This window comes from Chaetodon trifascialis, chromosome 13 (genome assembly GCF_039877785.1).
Source record: "Chaetodon trifascialis isolate fChaTrf1 chromosome 13, fChaTrf1.hap1, whole genome shotgun sequence".
NCBI lineage: Eukaryota > Metazoa > Chordata > Actinopteri > Chaetodontiformes > Chaetodontidae > Chaetodon > Chaetodon trifascialis.
In genome coordinates this window covers 8,084,776-8,104,822 of record NC_092068.1, presented here as the reverse complement: position 1 = coordinate 8,104,822, position 20,047 = coordinate 8,084,776, and the positions used below count along the sequence as shown (strand labels likewise).

The following is a 20,047-nucleotide window of genomic DNA, read 5'->3' as shown; positions in this document are numbered from 1 at the left end:
GTGATGAAAATGGACACACCTGATAAGCTTTAAAAAAAAACAGCGCCTGTACCTTTAAAATGCACCATTACGCACTTAATGATAATTGCTAATAATTTTTTCCCCCGCGGAGTGTTAATGAGATGACTGACCTGCTGTTAAATTATGCTCTTAAATTTCCTGTAGATGCTGAGCTGCCTGCTGCTGCGGAAGCAGCGGGGCAGTGAGCGGTGAAGCAGTGAAGCAGTGAACCTCCTCCCCCTGGTCAGCCAGTCAGCCCAGCAGCAGCCACTGGAGCCGCACGCAGCAGCTCGTCTATGGGACACTGAGGACTTCATCTGGCTGCCCGGAGCTGCGCGCACAGGACGCACACTGGCTTATTCAGCGCCCTCGTTTATTTGACACGGTTGATTTTTTTTTTTTTTTAATTCGTCGTTCAGAGGAACTTTTCTGAAGCTCGTTTTCATTCAGAAACTTTCACTTATGGTTCGCGAATATGGGGTCAAGTTGTGGTTTCTCTCGAGGAAACATCGCTGTGGCGGTGGCGGTGGTGCTGCTGCTGCTGCTGGACGGTAAGGATCATCATTTTCTTCATCTTTTTTTGTCCATGATGGAGCGCACGATGGAGTTGTGAACAGTTTTAAATATATGTGGCGCTAAAGTGGCCGATGCCTGTAAGTGGCTTTTTTGAAAAAGATGGGGATGTTTATGAAAAAAAAAAAGAATAATACATTTTTTTAATGCCTAAAAAATGTTATGCCAGAGGAGAAGATGGGTAATTACATTTTCTTCATACTTACTGTACCCTGTTTACGGCATTATCTCTTCATCAGCGTCAGTTTTTGTTTAAAGCATCTTCATTTCTCGCCCTCCTGTCAGTCACAAAGCCAATCACTTGTGGTTCGAGCACAGCAGGAACCAAAATATGTCTGGTTTGGGATGCACTTTAAATTCAGGGAATTTATGAGTCCCTGCAAAACTGACAATCATGAGGGGGAAAAAAGATGACGAGAGGAAGAAACGCGGCGAGGAAAGATTTCTGAGCTGCTACAGACACAGCCAGTGGACCTGAAGTCTTGATGGCAACTGACAACACATGAAATTGTCTGCTCATGTGTGAAGCCTAAATTGCTTTGCTAAATTGCAACATTTTGGAAGCTGAGTGAGTTTTAAGACTTTTCCCAGAAGTATCTCAAATGGCACGAACACAATGCCAGCACTGTGTCAGGCTGCAGAAAGTGATCCGTGCATTGTGCGCTGGTTGTTATGCGTGGTATGGCACACTGGAACCCAGAGTCAAATGAATACAGCCATATATCATAATATTATAATCCCATTCACAATCCCGCTGCCCAACTGTACCAACACTGTCCTCACATGCAGTCTATATTTAAAGTGTCTCTCATAGCTCGGGAGTGTGCAAAGCTCAGTGTGCAGCAAGTATGTCAGATGTGGTGCTTGGATAAATATAGGCCATAGTGTGGAATTCCTGAATTTGTTTTTGGGCTTACAACTAGTCTTAACAGAGGTTGCTATCAGTGCTTTCATCTGGGATATAGAAAGTAAAAGTAAGTTTATCGTGGCAGTCTTTTAGTGGAGCTGAGATGTGAGAAAGGTGTTAATTTTCATGGGAATGGACCAGTGATATTTCATGCCTGCAAAAGTGGGCTTACAGTACCAATAAACCTCAGCCCTATGTAATCGCCCAAGGGAGCAGTTTCCTGCAGTGTTGTTAAAATGATTAATGAAAATTTTAAGGTGCCACAGTTATATGTAATGTTCTCTGGTTATTTTTCATTGTGACAGACAGTGCAGTTCAGCGCAGTGCACAGGGGCTGAGAGATTCACATCACACTTCTAGTAGATGCTCTGTCACACAGCCTACATGCATTTACACCTCAGTCCTGCTTTGTTCTGCATGTATTGCCACTGAAGCAGGCATTTCTCCCGATATTTATAGACGAATACAGTTGCTCTAGTTCAATTTCATATGTCAAGGACATGATGGTAATTAAATGGGTGCTGAAATCTACACCCTACGTAAATGCTGCACCCCTCACCTGCCTGCGTGTTGCAACAAAAGATCTCCACTTGTTCAGAGAGGAGAAGAAGCGAGGCGCAGGCAGGTGTGCAGCAGCTGCTCCTATCTCTGGGCAAACACTGGCTGTTTGTTTTCTTTAGGACTTTAGCACACACCGTTCAGATTGCAGGTCCGACCTGAACTGCTCTCAAAATGACACATCAGATTGATTTTGCTGGATATGTTCGAGCTTTTGATTTGGTCTTGCTTTTGGAGGATGCTCCAACGGCAGATGTGATTAACAATATAATCATTTCCTCCATTACACAAACGTTATTTAATCAGCACATTAGTTTTGTACATGTGTCAGTCCCCATGTCGTGATGCACTTGTTTTGTATCACATGAGCTCTCATTTGCGTTGTCATCTCCGCACAAGTCATTTGATATTTGTTAGAAACTAACGAATTGTTGCGTTATTTGTTGAGATGCTTTAGCATGTGTTTGGTAACTCACACCATCACTGTTCCAGGTCGCAGGTTGCTGATTAGTTTAGTGTTTCTCGCTGAGGTAATCAAACAAAGGAAATTGGCAATCAGAGCTCACCATGAGAGTAATCAGCATTTTTAAATGTGGCTGTGCTTAGGAGTAGAGTTAAGTAGAAGAGGTAAAGCAGTTCAAGGCATAAATCAGGGTGAATTCGAGGCTGGGATGCTACTTTGTTTATATAGCGACAGACAATGGGGTCGGTTGCAGTCTGGATGTAAAAATGTTTGCAGGCATGTTTGAGAGGATCCACAGCACGCAAAGGTTTTGGTCAGCCATGGCTCTCGTAAGATTTGAACTTTTGATGTGTGGGAGAAGCACATGGACTTTTGTGAGCTTTTTGAAATGACTTCTCAGACCAGTTGACAGGAACGATGAAGGCTTATGGACGGCAGCCTAGGTAAAACAATTGCCTGCTTGTGTGACTACACCTGGTGAAGAGCCTTTATTGAAATTAACTTAATCCTCTTAGCAGACACTTCTGTGTAATCCGTCACTTCCCCATGAAGAGCCACAGATGTTTTCACATAAAAGTATTGATCCGTTTATCTTGCACCGTGACCTTGCTACTGTAGTTTTGACCCTGCTTTGCCCTCTGACCTTTGAAACCTTAACAAAGGAGTCCCCCTCAGTGATGACCCCACCATCCCAGAGGAGTTCTCTTTAGCTTCTCCTTGCATTAGGACCATCATTTTCATCAGCATCCTTTGCTTTTGAGAGGGACCAGGCCAATAAATCTCATTTGTTTCATGCTGCTATTTGATTTAGCTCCTTATCCCATTATGTAATTTAGCAAAGCTTCTGTCTTGTGCTGCCTATGCTTGCCTTATAAATCTTGTCAATTTTCTATTCTTGCTGTCACTACATCTCTTTTAGTATAATTGGAAAACATCATGATACAAGTCGTTTGCAGCAAAGTTGATCTTTTATATTAAATTGTGTAAACAGCATCACTTCTCTTTGTGTCTGAGGGAGAACAGTCTCGTCTTGTTTTTGGTGTTTTGTTATTGTAACTTTATTATTTTTGATAAAATTAATAAGACTGTGGCATACAACACACCTCACCAAGCAATATAAAACCACAACCACCTGGCCACATCTTTCCTCTACCAATCTCACCCCCACCCTCTCAGTCCCGGAAAGGACAATAGGCTGCAAATGCCAAGAAAATCTACCCCCCCCCCCCCCCCCCCCCTCATTTTGTACAGGGAAATCAAAACACTTAATGGGTAGCAGCACCATTGTTTTCCTGTTGGATACCTACTGGGGCAGTCGGTGAAATGTTGCATCATCCCTCCGAGTTAGATCAGGATCAGAGCAGTGATGTAGCAGTTTCAGGGCTTTCAGAGTTTGACATTTTGACTTTCAATTACAGCTCTTCCTTGTGCCAGCTTATGCATTTTTAATCACCAAAATGTTGGCAAAACATGCATCAGTCCATTACGTTTTTGACCAAACTGGTCTAGTGGTTTTTTTGAAATATGTGTGTGATGGTCCCAAACTCTTAACTCTGGACTGTTGCTTCTGCTGCGGCAGGCGTTGCATGGATGGCACTCCTACCTGTCAAAGCTCTCTGCCTGATCCTCTAGTCAGTTCAGGGTCACACTTCCCTCTCATGCACGGGTAGAATCTAATTTGCTGTGGTGAAAGGACAAGGAGACATTGATTGAAATTTCGCCCTCGGGGCATTTAGTCCTCTCGTTTCACATGGGTCTCGACAAGTTATTTTCCAGTCGCCTAGCGGTGCACGCTGTGTTTGACCCATCATTTACAATAATGAATGAAACAAAGAAGGAGCTCAGCTCATTTGATTCCACATGGTCGTGTGACGCTGCAGCCCTGGATGAGGGTGGATGTGTCTATTTTGTGGTTTTATAGCTGCAAAGATGTACCAGGTTTGAACATGACACATTTGCAAATTCATTGTAATTCACTGTGAAAACAAATAAACAATTGCAGGGACAGATCTGCCAAATTGTCCTCAAATTCAAATCTCATTTAAACCCTGTTTCTTCTTGTTGTGCCTTGCCTTTCCTCTGCCAGCCCCACCCTGGCATCACTCTGTGTCCATTTGTCTGATCCTTGACTTTACTGAGGTGGGCAAACATGTCGGGAATTATTTTTCCACCAGCCTTTCCCTCCGAGCACCACCTGCCAGTGCCAGAAACTCTGAGAGCCTTGCTTCCATTTGTGCTGGAAGATCAGCGTCCTCCATTCCCTGCAAGCAGCATCCCTCCCTTTGTTTCCATAATGTAATCCATCAGATTCACTGTAACACTCGATGTGGTGAGACACAGTGTAACCAGCAGTCAACGCTAATAGCGCTACTCATCTGTGCTCGTTTTAGCTGCTCAGAATATCTACTTTTTAAAGTTTTAAAGGACCAGTGTGAAGTTTTTAGGAGGATCCATTGGCAGAAATGGAATATGATATTCATGATTATTTTTTCATTCCTGAAAATAGTCAACAATTAATATATTTTGGTTTTCAGTGATTGGATTTCTTTTCTTGTTTATTTCATGAACACGACAGACCTCTCGATACAACACAAAGGTTTAATATTAGCCGTGCTAGCAGCGTGACTCGAGGGATAGCACTGTTTCTTTATCAGTTATCACTTTGGTCCAGACTGAAATATCTCAACAACCACTGGATGGATTGCAATGAACGTTGTGCAGACTTGTACAGCAGAGGATGAGTCCTGGTGACTCAAGTCAGTCCAGTCCTTTGGTTTCTGACCCAATGAAACACTGTAAGTCCCCTCAGCTCTACTTTGTGTTTAGTGCTAGTTAGCAAATGTGAGCTTGCTAAACCTGCCAAACATCACAGCGTTGCCACTGAGCATGTTAGCATAATGTTACTTACATTTTGTACAAAGCACTGAGTGCATGAGCACAGCCTCACAGAGCCACCTGACTGTAGACAGTCTGCAGAGATGTGAGGGGTCAGTGCTGTTGGTCAGAAAGCCCTTGATTCTCTAGAAAGCTGAAACCTTCATGACACCTGTATCACTGAATGAAATGCAAATAAATTTGAGTTAACTGTTTGCCACAGGCAGCTCATGACTTTTCCTCCTCCTGTGGGCATGTCAGTGGATCTGGTGGCTTTTTACCACCGCTGTAATGAGGAAGCAGATGTTTTATCAAAGCAGTCTGATGACTGCTGCATCAAACTCAGTCTGGAGCTCAATCATGTACCACATGTTCAATTTTTGATCCCACTGTCACTCCCACAGGATTTCTTAAACTGAATTTGTACTTGCAGCTAATCCCTAAGGAGATGTTCTATTAGATTTCTTGATGACTGATGAACACGGTTCATTGGATCTCAGCTCTTGTATTCTCAGAGGGCTAATTGGATTACAGTATGGGGGTAATTGATTATTTTGTTACGGTATGCATCACAGTAAACTACCTGGAGTCTGACTACCTCCTCTGAACTGAGATCAGATATCATGGTACTCTGATGAAAAGTTTGATGGCTCTGTCATCATAACAGGAAATGACTTTCTTTCCTTATGACCCGTCATTGTTTAGAGATTGAAAGGATCACAATCAGGACTATATTAAATCCAGGTTCGGGATCCAGTATGATATTCACCTACAAAGCAGTCATGCATACTGGCAGAGGAAACCAAGAGGGAGAGATTTCAAAACATTATGATCAATAATAGCTTTCATAAGTGGAAATTATAGCGCAATGTGCAGCTTTTTAGTTAATTGAATCCTTGAAGAGATCCATTCCCATAACTGTTACATCTTTGGAAGTGGAGTAATCATGATCAGTTTCAGAGTGATTATGATATTTATTGTGTTTATATCACCATAATATGACTGCGTGAAATGCTCCGTAATGCCGCTGGCTGCAGCTCCTTTGTAATAGATAACGGATTATTTGAAAATGTGGATACTGATGGACTGAATTGTGGAGTTGGCTGTGAAATTAAACCTGTACAGTAGATGTAATATTTCGGAGGCCGTGCAGCTAAGCAAGTGGGTCCATATCATGCGATGGAGATGATTGCACACATGCAGCCATCAGCCTTTCTCCCGTCTGTCTCATCAGTTGAAAACAATCAGCATCACTGTTGATTAGTACGGTTATTGATTGGTCTGCTGCCAGATACATGGCCTACCCAATAGGTCGTTACCCAGGACAGATGCAGCACACGTTGACCTTGGGAGAGAAAGGGCATTGCACTGAGCTCTCACAGCAGGAGCTCCAGTCTACAAGCAAGATTAGTGAGAGGATGAATCATACAGCAGCCGGGTCAGGGCACTTTTCCTGGTCTGCCACACTGTTGACAAGGATGCTTAGCGAGGACATCAGGGTGGGAGATCCAGGTTTTGTTTCACTCAGAGGGAGATTCACAGGAGTAGATTAGTAAGCCTGTGGGTTAGTCTAGCACATGAGCTCATAGCTGGTAAATCTATCAGCCGAAGCACGCATTGAGCTAATTGAGTTCCTGTCTTTGTCTGGGACGACGGAGAGGGCGTCCTACCCTATCAGCCCCGACCGGTCCTAGACACACTGTGGTCTGTGGCTGACTGAGCACATGGTTTCAGATTTTGTGATGAGCTTGTGTCCTCTTTGTCCTTCCACGGCTAAAATATGAGACAAAACGGACAGAAGCCATAATTAACTCGAGGAAACAGCAATCATGAAAGGCTTCCAGGAAGAGCGTACGTGCATAGATGAGTGAGAGGGCTTTCCGTTGATGTTGTTTTTGTCACCAAACAAGCGACGTATGGCTTCAATTTCGCTATCCACTCAGCAGTACATGATATCTATTGTAAACACGGATTGCTACAAGAGTCCTCCTGTTCAAACACAGGCTTTGTTTGCAAAATTACTTACTCCAGCTTTTGAAGAAATGACAGCGTGTGTGGCAGCTCAGCATCAGTTTTATAGGTGTTTGAAAGTTGTAAAAGGTCCGCTTATGATGGCAATGTTTACACACTTTGAGTTATGGGAGGTCAGGGCTGTGCTAGAAATAGCTTGTTGTTCATGTCTATATCAAAACATGAAAAGAGTGTGTTTCAGTGTTTCTAAGACATATAGCTGACATAAAATTGCATCATTCTTCTTAAAAATCATTATCTGTGCACGTTCATAAGAGGGGAAATCTCATTATTAGCTGTATTTCCATCATTCTTGTGCATCATTTAGGGAAGGTAATGAGTCACGCTTTTGGAAAATCTAAATCATGGCTTCGCAGACCAAAGATGCCATTTGCTAAGAGAGGCCTGCTTGATCCATTCAATTAATTAGTTTTGATATAAACTGCTCGCTTTCTGTTGGCTTCGGTCCTGGAAAGAAATTGAATTTTGAATGATATAAACAAATTGTGTTGCATGGGGTCCAGTCACCGTGGCTTCGAGCCAGGCGGCATTCGGAAATGTGTTCAGCTCCCACTGGTTAACACGTTGGACCCTCCAGTTTTATTTGTAGAGCTGCTGTCATCTGCTGTGTTTGATTCATGACGGTGTCATGTGCAAGATATCAGTAGATTGAATTAATTTCCTTTATTTCTCCAATAAAGGGTTGTAGACAGAAGGAATAGTTTTCTAGCTTGTTAAAGATACAAATGAAACCAGGATCTTTAGCATATTATCAAATTAGTACAGTGTTTAGTCTAATAATGGATGATGATGATGATTAAGCTGCAGTTTTCCACTCTTTCTGTGCCTGTGTCAGTAAGAGAATGGCTCCCCCTCATGGCCATTTTAGGCACACAGCTGGAGACCAACGCTGAGATTGAGATTGAGATTTTCTCACATAAAACAATCATACTCTGAATCCACAGTGCATGCGTTACAGTTGTGATGAGAGTTGATGTTGATGTCTTGCTTGAAAACATCCCCAATTCAGCTCAGCTAGAATTAAACACAGCCAGTTGAATCAGTCTCTTATTAAGTGTGGGTGAACATCACATTCATTACTTCAAATTATTTTGATTAAAGTGAAGATTCAGGTTTGTCCAAAAGTCCTCAGAAATCATAGTTAAAGACACGTAAAATTGATGATGAGCTATTCCAGTCCATGCTTTATAACCAAAGAATGTAAATGAGACGTTTTACTATTTTATTCAGTTTAATTATGATTTTCACATTTTTCAAACCTTCTCAATCAGTCTGTTGCTTCTATGCTGTCGTTCCAAGCATATTGTTAAAAACAGAAAAAAGAAAAAAAATGAAAACAATTCATTCATAAGAACTCTTCCATAAGAAAAAGAAATGTGTAGTGAGCAGCACAATAAGAAAATAATTTTGGGTGGCATCTAACAGATCTGTAGACCTAACTGTGCTCAAAACATAACCTGAAGAAAAAAAAAGCTCAGCCAAATGAGACCTCGAGATATTTTTCATGCTCATGCTGGTTCTAATTTGGTTGTGATAGAGTGAGGAAATGGAAACTCATCGCTGAAATCTGCATCATGAAACTGACTCCCACCATGCAGGATTAACAAGCACGTAGCCTGCTGTTTGTTTTTGTCCCTGCAACACTTTTAATAAAAAGGGCTGCAGCCTCCCTGAGTGTATCTCCATCCTTCAGGAAGGACGGCCACATTTTATCCATCAGCTCGGCCTCCTGTCATCCAACCCCCGCAAAATTAAATCAATGTCTGAAACCAGAGCCGAGGCTTCAACTGCACCAACAGAAATAGAAAATCAAGTTTTGCTGTCTGCTAATGACATTAGTGCGTTCCCTAAATGGTCGCCTACCGTCGTCAAAGAGGAACATAACAGGGATATAATTACAGGAGGAACACTCACATCTCCATTTTCCTGTAAAACACACAGCCTGCTAAAGCTCTTTATAGATTACCCCAACACACATGCACAAATACACACCCCGCACTCCACTCTGGCAGGTAATGATTCATTTCTCTGCCATATCATGTTATCCTTTGTAATTAAACATCTCAAGGTGAACACAAGGAGAATCGGAAACCATGTTATTGACCATATGAGAAATTCATTAAAAGAGCGGCGTAAGTGTCATTTGAGCCCGTCTTTCAATTTCCGCCAATGGGAGAGATGAAAGACCCATCAGAGGGGGAAAGAACTGAAGCTGTCATATGTATGTGTTCATTTCCATTCAGTGACCAGACAGCATTGTCAGTGGCTATTGTCCCCACAGTTAAAGATCCAGAGAGCGTTGTGTGATAACTGCTGTTATCCTGCGCTGTAATAGCGTCTCAGCAGTAATGTCAGCTTTGTTTTTCAGGTATCACAGTGTTTTCCTTGAAGGGAATATAACCAAATCCCCCTGTGACTCACTCAGCTGCCGAGTTTTTTAACATCTGGTTATTTCATGTCTTCTGTCTGCAGGAGCGACAGGACTGTACTTCCCTCAGAATGAATACCTTGAGACAGTGTATGTCGGCCAGCCGGCAGGGACGCCGATCCTCCAGGTCCACGCCATGCTGGATGGCGAGACCGAGCGGCCCCATTTCTACCTGTGCTGGGCGAGCTCTCTCAGACGCCCATCCTACAGCTCCTGGTTCAACCTGGACATCAACACAGGAATATTGTTCTTGAACAAAACGCTGGAGGAGAGCGACTTCACCTTGCTATGTGAGTTGGATACAAGCATTTTAATGGTAATGTATAGCCCCATTTCAGTGCCAGGTATCCTGTGCACACCAGAGTAAATTAGTTTCTTGATGTTTACGCTCTTTGCATACTAATGAGGTTCCTTCAGGATGATAATGTAATTGCATACAGGCAAAAAAGAGCTCAGTCATCAAAAGCAGCACTGTCTGAGATTAAAATGCTTCTTGTTTTTGTATTGGCTCTGTGTCTCATCAGATCAAAAGTCATGGTCTGTGAAGAAGTTGTTCCTGCATGCCATGGTGTTACCTAACTTTACCAAGGGGTCCCAGTGCATCAACAGAAACGGCAAACCGAACAGAACCCCTCGGATCACTCTGGACTTTGTTAATGCCACGATGCCTCAGTGTGCTCAGACAGATATGAAGGAACTATGCTTCCCACACAGAGACACCTCCAACCCCCACATCATGGAGAACAGGTTCCCCGGAGCCCTGCGGCAACTCCGACGTCTCACCAGACTCAACGTCTGCCCCAACTACACCATCTCTTACAATGTGGAATCAGGTTGGACACATTAAAGAGAGACTTTATAACATTTGAAAAAAATAAAACGTTCTTCCGCTGATGAATGAGAAGCTGATTCCATCAGTAATTAAACGCACCATTCTCAGTTAAATACAGTCTGCTGCTCCAGGCTTACTCGGTCTGGCGTGACCAGTAGCTTATCAAGGCTAATGTGTGGAAACCTTTGGTGAATATTACTGAATAACACACAGTACTGAGTCACTTTGCTGACTGTATCACTCTTCAGCACTTGCTCCACTATTGCACTAGTTTAGCACTTTAGCTAAATGCTATTATATCCATTACATCACAGTAGCAAGTAGTCTTGCTTTAAGTCACACCCATACCATCTCTGCCTCAGCATATTGAATTCACACAGGGGCCGTAGACACATACACACCTGGTTTTTGTTGTTCCTCTCGTCTACAGATACACCAGCACCATTTGCTGTAAATGAGAACACCACAGAGCTGGTAGTGACCGCTCCGTTGGACCGCGAGGAGAGTGAACGCTACAGGCTCCTGCTGGTTTGCACCGTCCGGACAGAAACTGTCATCACCAAGGTGGAGACTTCACTGGATGTTTTTGTCAACGATGAGGATGATAACGCACCGTATGTGAATGGCACAGACACAGCAGATATTATCATAAGCTTCAATCGGACGAAGGTGAGCAGACGCAGATGCAAGCCTGGTCTGATCAGGTCTGATTGTTTTATAGACACAGAGATGGTTGATGGTCCTTTACATTAGGATTCAAATTTACCACTTTTTGTCTTTTCCAGGGCGGCTCTTTTGGCACTTTATTCGTCTTTGACAGGGATTTAACTCCCATCTATCCCATAGACCAGAGTCACAATAAGTATGAGGGGACCTTGCTCAGCAGTGACCAATGGATAAAGGAGACATTTGACATAAAAGGCACCTTCAGTGAAAAGAAAGCTCCCCACAGAGGCATTCGGGAGACCGTCCACAACTACCGTAAGTTATCCAGGGACTATTAAAATCCATCTGTTTTTATGAGCACTCTAGTTTCTAAGAGTTTCCCCCTTTTTTAGAGCTTGTCCTGAAGAGGAACCTCTATGTGACTGAGAATGGCAGCCTGCAGCTGGAGTACTTGGTCAAGGACACCACCTATCCAGGCGAAGAGGGAACAGTGACGCTGCACTTCAATGTCACCATCTTACCGGTCCACATCCACTTCTCCAACATCACACACATGTTCACACTGACACGCAGAGCGTCTCTTTACGCACAGGTACTCATGACTTCTTACCATAGAAATCTATGGCTCTTTATCTGCTGCTGTCTTAAAAGATAGGCAGACATTTTTTTTCCAGTTAGACATAAGTATTATTCACCAAGCAAAAGCTATTCAATACCACAAACGAGAATGATTTGACTTGAATGCTCAAGTCAGCATTTACTTGCAGAAACTCATCAAAAGCTCTGGATGAGCCACACCTGAAGGCATCACATCAGCAAGTCTGAAGATGATATAGATTTCAGCCGGAGGAGCTCAGACTTGCTAAAACAAAGCCTTGTAGAGAATGTTGAAAGATACTGAGAAGGTGTGCTGGGAAGCCAAAGTCAGAGGTTAAAAACCATACCAACACTGCAGGGCCTGCCTTTGTGTCAGTGAAGTGGCCGGCAGTGCAACGTGCTCAATTTGAATTGTCTTTTTGTATTATGTCCCAATAAAATGATGCCATTGATTTCTGAAATGTTACTCCTTATTAATTTTATTTTGTAGAAACCATGGCGCTGACTCACTCTTAAACATACTGAGAGACTGCCACCTGCTGGCTCAGTGACAATCAATAACTGCAACTCATTAATCAGTGTCTCTGTAACGCAGTGGTCCATAAAGGTGTTTGCATATTGTCATCCTTCCACTTCAATCGCCTGCTGCCTTTTAAAGCTTCAATGTTCCGTCTCCTCTCAGGTCGGCAGAGTCTGTGTGGAAAACTGCCAGCAGTTCGATGGCTTCAGTGTCACGTACCGTCTCGAGGTGCCAGATAAGAATGTGTCTGCTGACGTGCAGTCCTGCTATGCAGCCGTAAGCATCACCCAGGCCCCAGACGAGATGTGGGGCCTGCTCTATGTGAACAACACGGAGGCGCTGCGCAGGCCCGAGTGCCAGGACCTGCAGTACCTGGTTGTAGCTCAGGAGGAGCACACGCAGCTGGAGGCCAGCACGCAGATCCACATCATCCTAGATGGCGAAGGTGAGACTGCCAGCCAAGGTCCACTTTACATTTCACAAGGTTTTAGAAAGAAAGTGTTTTAATTCTGCACAAACTGATATGTGCTCATCTTTAATCTACAGAGGCAAAAGATTTGACATTAGTTAGTTCAGGTTTGTCTGGATGCAGTGATCACTCGATTATGCAGACAGTTCGTGTTTCACTTCCTAACAATGTCAGCGCCACCGTAGGCACACATGTGCAGACTCTTTTCAGCAGTTTTCTCCTCTCCCAAATGTCATTGAAAGATTTGGTTATGTGTGTTTTTGGCAACGTTACATAGCAAACAAGGCCAGTCAGGAGAACCAGCAGTTCCTGTCCTGTGCAGAAAACAGACGGCGTGGAGAGTGTGAGTCTGTCCGAGGTCTGGGGGCGACGACGGGGAGATGCCAATGGAGGCAAGGCAGTGAGAAAGGTGCGTTTGATGTATTGAACACTTTAACAAACAAATCTGTGCTCTTTGTAATCATATACCTTTTTAGCATCATAGAACCATGCCCATTGTAGATGAAGCCTCAGTGTAATTTCTCACAGGAAATGAGCCCACCACTGTGAACATTTTTCCCTCAATGCTGGTACTGGAACAAATTAAAGGACTAGAACCAGCGTGTGTATCCGTCTCAGTAACATCCTGTTTGCAACAGGAAGCAAGAGTCATGGAAAATGTGGTCTTAATTTTTATAAATACATGCACAACAGCACCATATGATGGCCAAAGAAAGACACCACAGTGATTGTTGTTTAAAGCTGCAACATTTTTCATCTTTAAGAACTTTTTTTTTAGACTAACATGAAGAAAAACTAAAACACTTTTGTCATCTGGTAATGTTTTCCCACTCAAGCTTTCCTTTGTGTTGTTCCAGGAATATCGGAAAATTATTCCACCTGCTCCCCTGACTTGCGCACATGTCCAGATAGCTTTTGCGACGCAGTTGAAAGCAAAGATCCGTCAATATGCCCACAAGACTGTACAAGTAAGAAACACATGCTTTGCTTTTTATGACACTGATGGGTTTCTGCACAAATTTGAAGATGTAAAGCACATGCAGTATCACATATAAGCCTGTAAATACGAGCTTGTTATATTCACTGTGTTCCCTCTTTATTTGTCTCTGAAGAGGAAGCTGTTATTGGAGGTCATGAGCGAGGCTTGAGGAATGGGATCCAGGCTGGTTATGGAACCTGTTACTGCTACTCTGAGAGATGCTTCTGTGAGAAGGAAGATATTGAGGGTGAGGTGTCATAGATCGACTGTAATTAAGCCAAATAAAAGGTCCTGCTTCATGTCCTTTAAAAAATGAACCAGACATGGATTTGCCTCTTTCTTGAAAAATGACAATGTTGTGCAACGTACTCTCCTCCAGAGGCGATATGTGACGACATGTGTAAGACCATCATCGCCACGGCTCTGCTCCTCTCCTTCATCGTCTCCATCCTCCTGTCCTCATACTTCATCCACCGGTACCACAAGAACTCACCGAAGCCCCCGATCGCCTCTGCTGAGATGACTTTCCGAAGGCCAGCTCAGGCTTACCCCATCAGCTTCCCTGCTAACAACGTACGGCGGGGCTCGCAGGAATCCCTTGAGACTGACTTTAAAATACCCGTAAGCTGCTTCTTTCAGCCAGTGGCAGACTTTTCTTCAACACAGTATGTCGGACCGATTAAGAGGTCAAATAATATTCATGATTTTTCAACAGGAGGATCCTAAGTGGGAGTTTCCTCGTAAAAACCTTGTACTTGGCAAGACTTTAGGAGAAGGAGAGTTTGGGAAAGTTGTTAAGGCAACAGCATTCAGGCTGAAAGGAAAAGCTGGTTACACCACTGTGGCTGTGAAAATGCTTAAAGGTAAGACAAGCCAGACAGCAACCAGACAAGCTGGGAAAGTAATGGTGATATATGAGGAGTGAACGTCTGAAGAGATGAATGGTCTCAGCATTATAATCCCCTCTTTTCCTCCATGACAGAGAACGCCTCCAACAGTGAGCTGCGAGACCTGCTGTCAGAATTCACTTTACTGAAGCAAGTCAACCACCCGCACGTCATAAAGATGTATGGAGCCTGCAGCCAGGACGGTAAGACCTCACTCCTCCTGCCACCCCCCCCCAGGGCATGTGTGTCGCACATGGAGTCTAACTGCTGCATTTCTCTGAATAGGCCCATTGTATCTGATCGTGGAATACGCCAAGTACGGGTCGCTCCGCAACTTCCTGCGCGAGAGTCGGAAAGTTGGCCCGAGCTACATGGGCAGGGATGCCAACCGAAACTCCAGCTACCTGGAGAACCCAGACGACAGGGCGCTCACCATGGGTGACCTGATCTCCTTTGCATGGCAGATCTCCAGAGGCATGCAGTACCTGGCTGAAATGAAGGTACTGGAAAATTAATTAATAGTGAGAAAAGGCCATATTTTAGGTGTGTACTGTAAGCAGCTGAAGTGTCATTTGGTTGTGTAAGGCGAGTTAAATGAGCATTTTGGTCCGGCAGCTTGTTCACAGGGACCTTGCAGCACGAAATGTCCTCGTAGCTGAAGGACGAAAGATGAAGATCTCAGACTTTGGCCTTTCCAGAGATGTGTACGAAGAGGACTCATACGTCAAGAGGAGCAAGGTGAAGAGGCAGTTACGGTTATGCACGTTTCAGTGCATGTACAACAATCTTTTAACTAACATTTAACATGATCTCTCTGTTTTCCAGGGCCGTATTCCTGTTAAATGGATGGCAATAGAGTCCTTGTTTGATCACATTTACACAACACAAAGTGACGTGTGAGTACGGTCATCACTTAAAGGGAATAGTCATGTTGGGAAACATTTATTTCTTCTGCTCATCAGCACCTCAAACGTTCATTTAAATCTCATTACTCATGCAAAAACCGCAATGTGTCTTTTTTACATCTCAGTTTTTGTATGAATTAAACAAATGAGATATAACATGTTAATGAGTGACCTCCAGAGGTTCATCTTCTCATCCAGCTCTCACCACGAAACAGAATTTCCCAAAACGTTGAATTATCCCTTTAAGCAGACGATTCCATTCACTGCGTATTGAAATCTTATGAGCTCATGTGTTTCCCTCCAGCTGGTCCTTTGGTGTGCTGCTGTGGGAGATTGTGACACTGGGAGGAAATCCATACCCAGGTATCGCTCCTGAACGCCTCTTTAACCTGCTCAAGACGGGCTACAGGATGGAGAGGCCGGAGAACTGCTCGGAGGAAATGTGAGCTCCACTCTGTTTCTCTGCAGCTTCTCCTCATTCTTGCTGCGTGCAGTAACTCCCCTCCACCACATTAAGAACAGTCAGTTGTGGAAAATGACTGTTGGGGGGATTAAATGATACTCACCTCACCCACTGTAAAACTTTTTCCTCTGCAGGTATAACCTCATGCTTCGATGCTGGAAACAAGAATCAGACAAGAGGCCGACATTCTCAGACATCAGCAAAGAACTGGAAAAGATGATGGTGAAAAGTCGGGTATGGTGAAGCTATACAACACATTATAATAACTTATTCATATTCCTCCACAGGAAAGACGTTAGGAGAGGCTATCAATCAGCCTCTTTCCGTGCATTAGTGGCGCAGCTCTGACTAAACTTCAGTGACACATCATTGAGATCAGACGCTTAGACGTTAAAGTTTTTTGCCTTCCACTCCTTGTGGATTTGCAGCTGGCCCAAACTGAGCAGTTTATCATTATCTCGGTGGACAACATGTGCGCAGCTTCACTGTATGATCTGCCACTCTTCCCAGATGCCTTAGATACCATAATTAGTGTTTGAGGAGTGATCCTAAAATGTGGCCTTGGGCAGCGTAATCACAGAGCATACCAGCTGAAGTGAGGCTAAATATAGAGTGTTTAAGGACGGGGGAATGCAGACATCCCAGAAAACAGCAGGCTGCTTCTTCATTGTTATCAAAAAGAGGTAGTGGGCATGTCTTGATGTAATGAGTAGAAAGTATTTGCACAAATTTCCCCAGGATCTTGGTCAGTAGACGTCTCTGCTCTGCATGTATCTGTCCTTTAAGCTTGGCGTGCTGCGACCCCCCCTCCTCATTAATTAGCCTAATCACACCTTCATCTGCTCTTGTCAGGACTACCTGGACCTGGCGGCGTCCACGCCAGCCGATGCCCTCCTGTACGACGACGCCCTCTCTGAAGAGGACACACCACTAGTGGACTGTAATAACGCCCCTCTCCCTCGAACCCTCCCCTCCACATGGATTGAAAACAAGCTCTATGGTAGAATCTCCCATGCATTTACTAGATTTTAGAAACAGGACACACAACACAAGCTCTCTTTTTTGGCAAAGTTGTGATTGGCTTCTCCGTAGTGAAGTGTGTGTGACTGTGATCGAGGCATGCCTTTTGCTGATCAACGCTGACATATCTCCCATTTCATCGTAAATGAGAGGCTCAGTGACAAAAAAAGAAAAAAAAGATCTTGTGTCTTGACTGTTTTGTTTTATTTGGACCTGCTTCTAATGTACGTGAATGCCGACCAAAAAAGCTACATTTGTAAATATGGAATCTACCCTTCATTCTAATTTATTTGGCAGCGCTCATGCTTCATCTGCATTGTATCTGTAGATACTCATTTTCATTCCATGACACTCCATCATCATTTCATGATTTGCATTGGAAGAAATGGTGTGTAACATTTGAAACAGGTCCTCGCTCAATCAATCACTCGCTGTCGTTTCTTTAAATCCAGATTGTCTTAAATCTCCTGACTTTTTAATGTATATTAGCCAGTAGTCTATGATGATTTCACAGTACTGAACAGAGGAACAGTAAGGCTTTTGAACGCAACTCTCAGGTGACTGATGAAACGTAAAGAACATATTGGACTTGTTACTTGTTGTGTGTCTGCATTTCTGAACAATTAGAAGAGCGACCAGGGAGCACGAGCAGCATTACAGCCTTGATATTTCACAAAAGAAACCCAATAAATAATAAATTATATGATATTTTACTGTATGTAGTAAATAAAAAAGCTATAACTTTGCACCTCTGAGAGTCAAATCGGGACTTGTTTCAGAGACACACACCGCAGAGTTTCATTTGAGAGCCTTACTGTCTGCTGCACGCTGTTTATCTTTCACTGAGTGCAGAAAAATGATATGTTCTCATTTTTAGGCATGTCATACCCGAACTGGCCTGAGAAGAGCCCGGTACCGCTCAACAGACATGATGCCTCTAATCCAGTCTTTACAAGATATGCCAATGATAGTGTTTATGCAAACTGGATGGCTTTGCCTTCACCCGCAAAAGCTGTGGACAAGCTTGATAGCTAAAGACAAACCAACACTGTAGAAAAGATGACTAATTGGTAGATGTGTATATTTCTATAAGACTGTACATATACAATCGGATGCTAAAGTTGGTTCCCTTTTATTTCTGTTGCACGGGTATTCAACGTTTAAAACTGGGGTCTTTTTGCTGCAAAAGCGGCTGGATCAACGTAGACCACGCTTCATTCAGCTCTTCAGTATGTTAATTATTACCTCACGGGTCATGTTGGCCAAGTTGTACCACTGCATGACTATTGTACCAGATTGTATGCCAGTGTCAATGTCTTTTAAGTGCCTGTGCCGCTTCTACAATAGCTTCAATTATTAATGTGCGACTGTGAAGATCTTGTTCCAGCCCAGGAATTAAAAGGGGACGTCTTTACCATCACCCGTTGTAGACAGCTGGGATAAAGAGGACAAAAGCAAAATGCTGAACTTGTTCTGAAAATGTAAAGTTTCTACTTTAGAGGATTGTGCGCCTCAGACTGTCAAAGACCCATTTTGTGTTTCTCCCACAAGATGTTTCAAATCTGTTCTTGCCAAAGAAAAGTAACGCAGACATGTTCAGTGAACAGTTCTCTTGCTTTTGCTCTTGTTTGTTCTTGTTTGTTCTTTTTTTTTACATGAAAAATATCAACTAGTGAGTGCTACTCCAGTGTAAAGGACATGAGACTTCATTGTGACCATGTCCCGTGTCAGACTACAGTTCACTTTTTGATTCACTGTAATGGCAATCTTTGTGGAAAAAGTACGATTATGTAAACTGAGTGTTATCATTGTTACGTTGTTATTATTTGATTATGTTCCAATTAATAATAAACATTAAAAATGTGCAGTATGTATGTTCACCTCATGTCTCTGACAATGGATAGACGGCATCTCGATGTGATTTGTTAAATACTGACTTTTTTTTTTTTTTTTGGTGGTTCACATCAATTACTTTTAGAACATTACAGTAAAAATGCTTAGCCCCGGCTCACCTCCAGGCATGCTTTGTTCATTACACGCTGCAGTTTTTAGAAATGTTTATTACTAAATTATCATCAATTACTGGCCTGGGAAACATTTGTCCACAGAAGCCACTTCATGTGTAATGATGTGGAATAATGCAAATTTTGGGTTCCTTTTCCATTTTCGGTGAGTCTCAACGCTGCTCCGCTCTTGTTCTGGCTGTTAGGAAAAATCTAACTTTGAGAAGCTGCTACAGGTTTTAGTTATTCAGGCTTTAGAGGCAGAGATTTGAGTTTCGGTGTCATTTAGTCTCATTTAAGCATAAGATTCAATACTTTACTCTGTTGTTTATGAGCTTTAGGTTGAGTTTTGAATGCAGACGTCGGTCTGAAGTCGGTTGATGATATCTTGGTTCCAGGATGCAGGATTCTCATTAGATTACCTGTCAAACATTCTACCCCTCACACCTAACTCCTTCATCTCTTTCATTATCAGGATTTTGACCACGCTCTGTAATTTTGATGTACTGAAACAGGTAAACTCTCTTGATTTCACAGTTTGGAATCAGTTGGTTTGCTCCTTTTTGACTGAAATGCTACATCAGAATCTGCCAGAAAAGAAAGAAAAAAGTGTAAAGTTTTGATTATGATAGCTCTGTGACAGCCTGTCCTTGGTGTCACAGTGCTTTCCACATAATGTGTTTTGGGATGGGCTCCAGACTCCTGCCACCCTTAATGGGAATTAATAAAGGAAATGAATAAAAGACTGAAAAAAGATCCTCATGGTAACATTTCCTGGTTTACTTTATGCAGCGTCGTGATAACAGATCCCATGTCTGAGCATTAAACAAGTGATCTGTCTCCAGTTGGAGTGGTAATTCAGTTCAGAGTTG

The 20,047-nt window shown here is 43.1% G+C and overlaps 1 protein-coding gene across 1 annotated transcript; it reads left to right on the top strand.

Moving 5' to 3' along the window:
- The first annotated feature begins 424 nt into the window (after positions 1 to 424).
- ret (ret proto-oncogene receptor tyrosine kinase) lies at positions 425 to 19,041 on the top strand. Its single transcript, XM_070978059.1, has 20 exons — positions 425 to 551; positions 9,879 to 10,124; positions 10,359 to 10,667; positions 11,097 to 11,335; positions 11,452 to 11,647; positions 11,725 to 11,924; positions 12,612 to 12,894; positions 13,196 to 13,327; positions 13,776 to 13,886; positions 14,031 to 14,144; positions 14,277 to 14,518; positions 14,613 to 14,760; positions 14,880 to 14,987; positions 15,070 to 15,284; positions 15,400 to 15,522; positions 15,610 to 15,680; positions 15,994 to 16,131; positions 16,287 to 16,386; positions 17,005 to 17,152; positions 18,050 to 19,041. The coding sequence occupies exons 1-20, from the start codon at positions 476 to 478 to the stop codon at positions 18,205 to 18,207; spliced, it is 3,357 nt and encodes a 1,118-aa protein (XP_070834160.1). The 5' UTR covers positions 425 to 475; the 3' UTR covers positions 18,208 to 19,041.
- Positions 19,042 to 20,047: the final 1,006 nt, after the last annotated feature.

What these genes read in the sequence shown, in the direction of transcription:
- ret (XM_070978059.1), top strand. Translation starts at nt 476, where the DNA reads ATGGGGTCAAGTTGTGGTTTCTCTCGAGGAAACATCGCTGTGGCGGTG. An exon ending in CTCTTACAATGTGGAATCAG is followed by an intron (nt 10,668 to 11,096) that starts GTTGGACACATT and finishes TCTCGTCTACAG; the next exon opens with ATACACCAGCACCATTTGCT. An exon ending in GATTGAAAACAAGCTCTATG is followed by an intron (nt 17,153 to 18,049) that starts GTAGAATCTCCC and finishes TCTCATTTTTAG; the next exon opens with GCATGTCATACCCGAACTGG.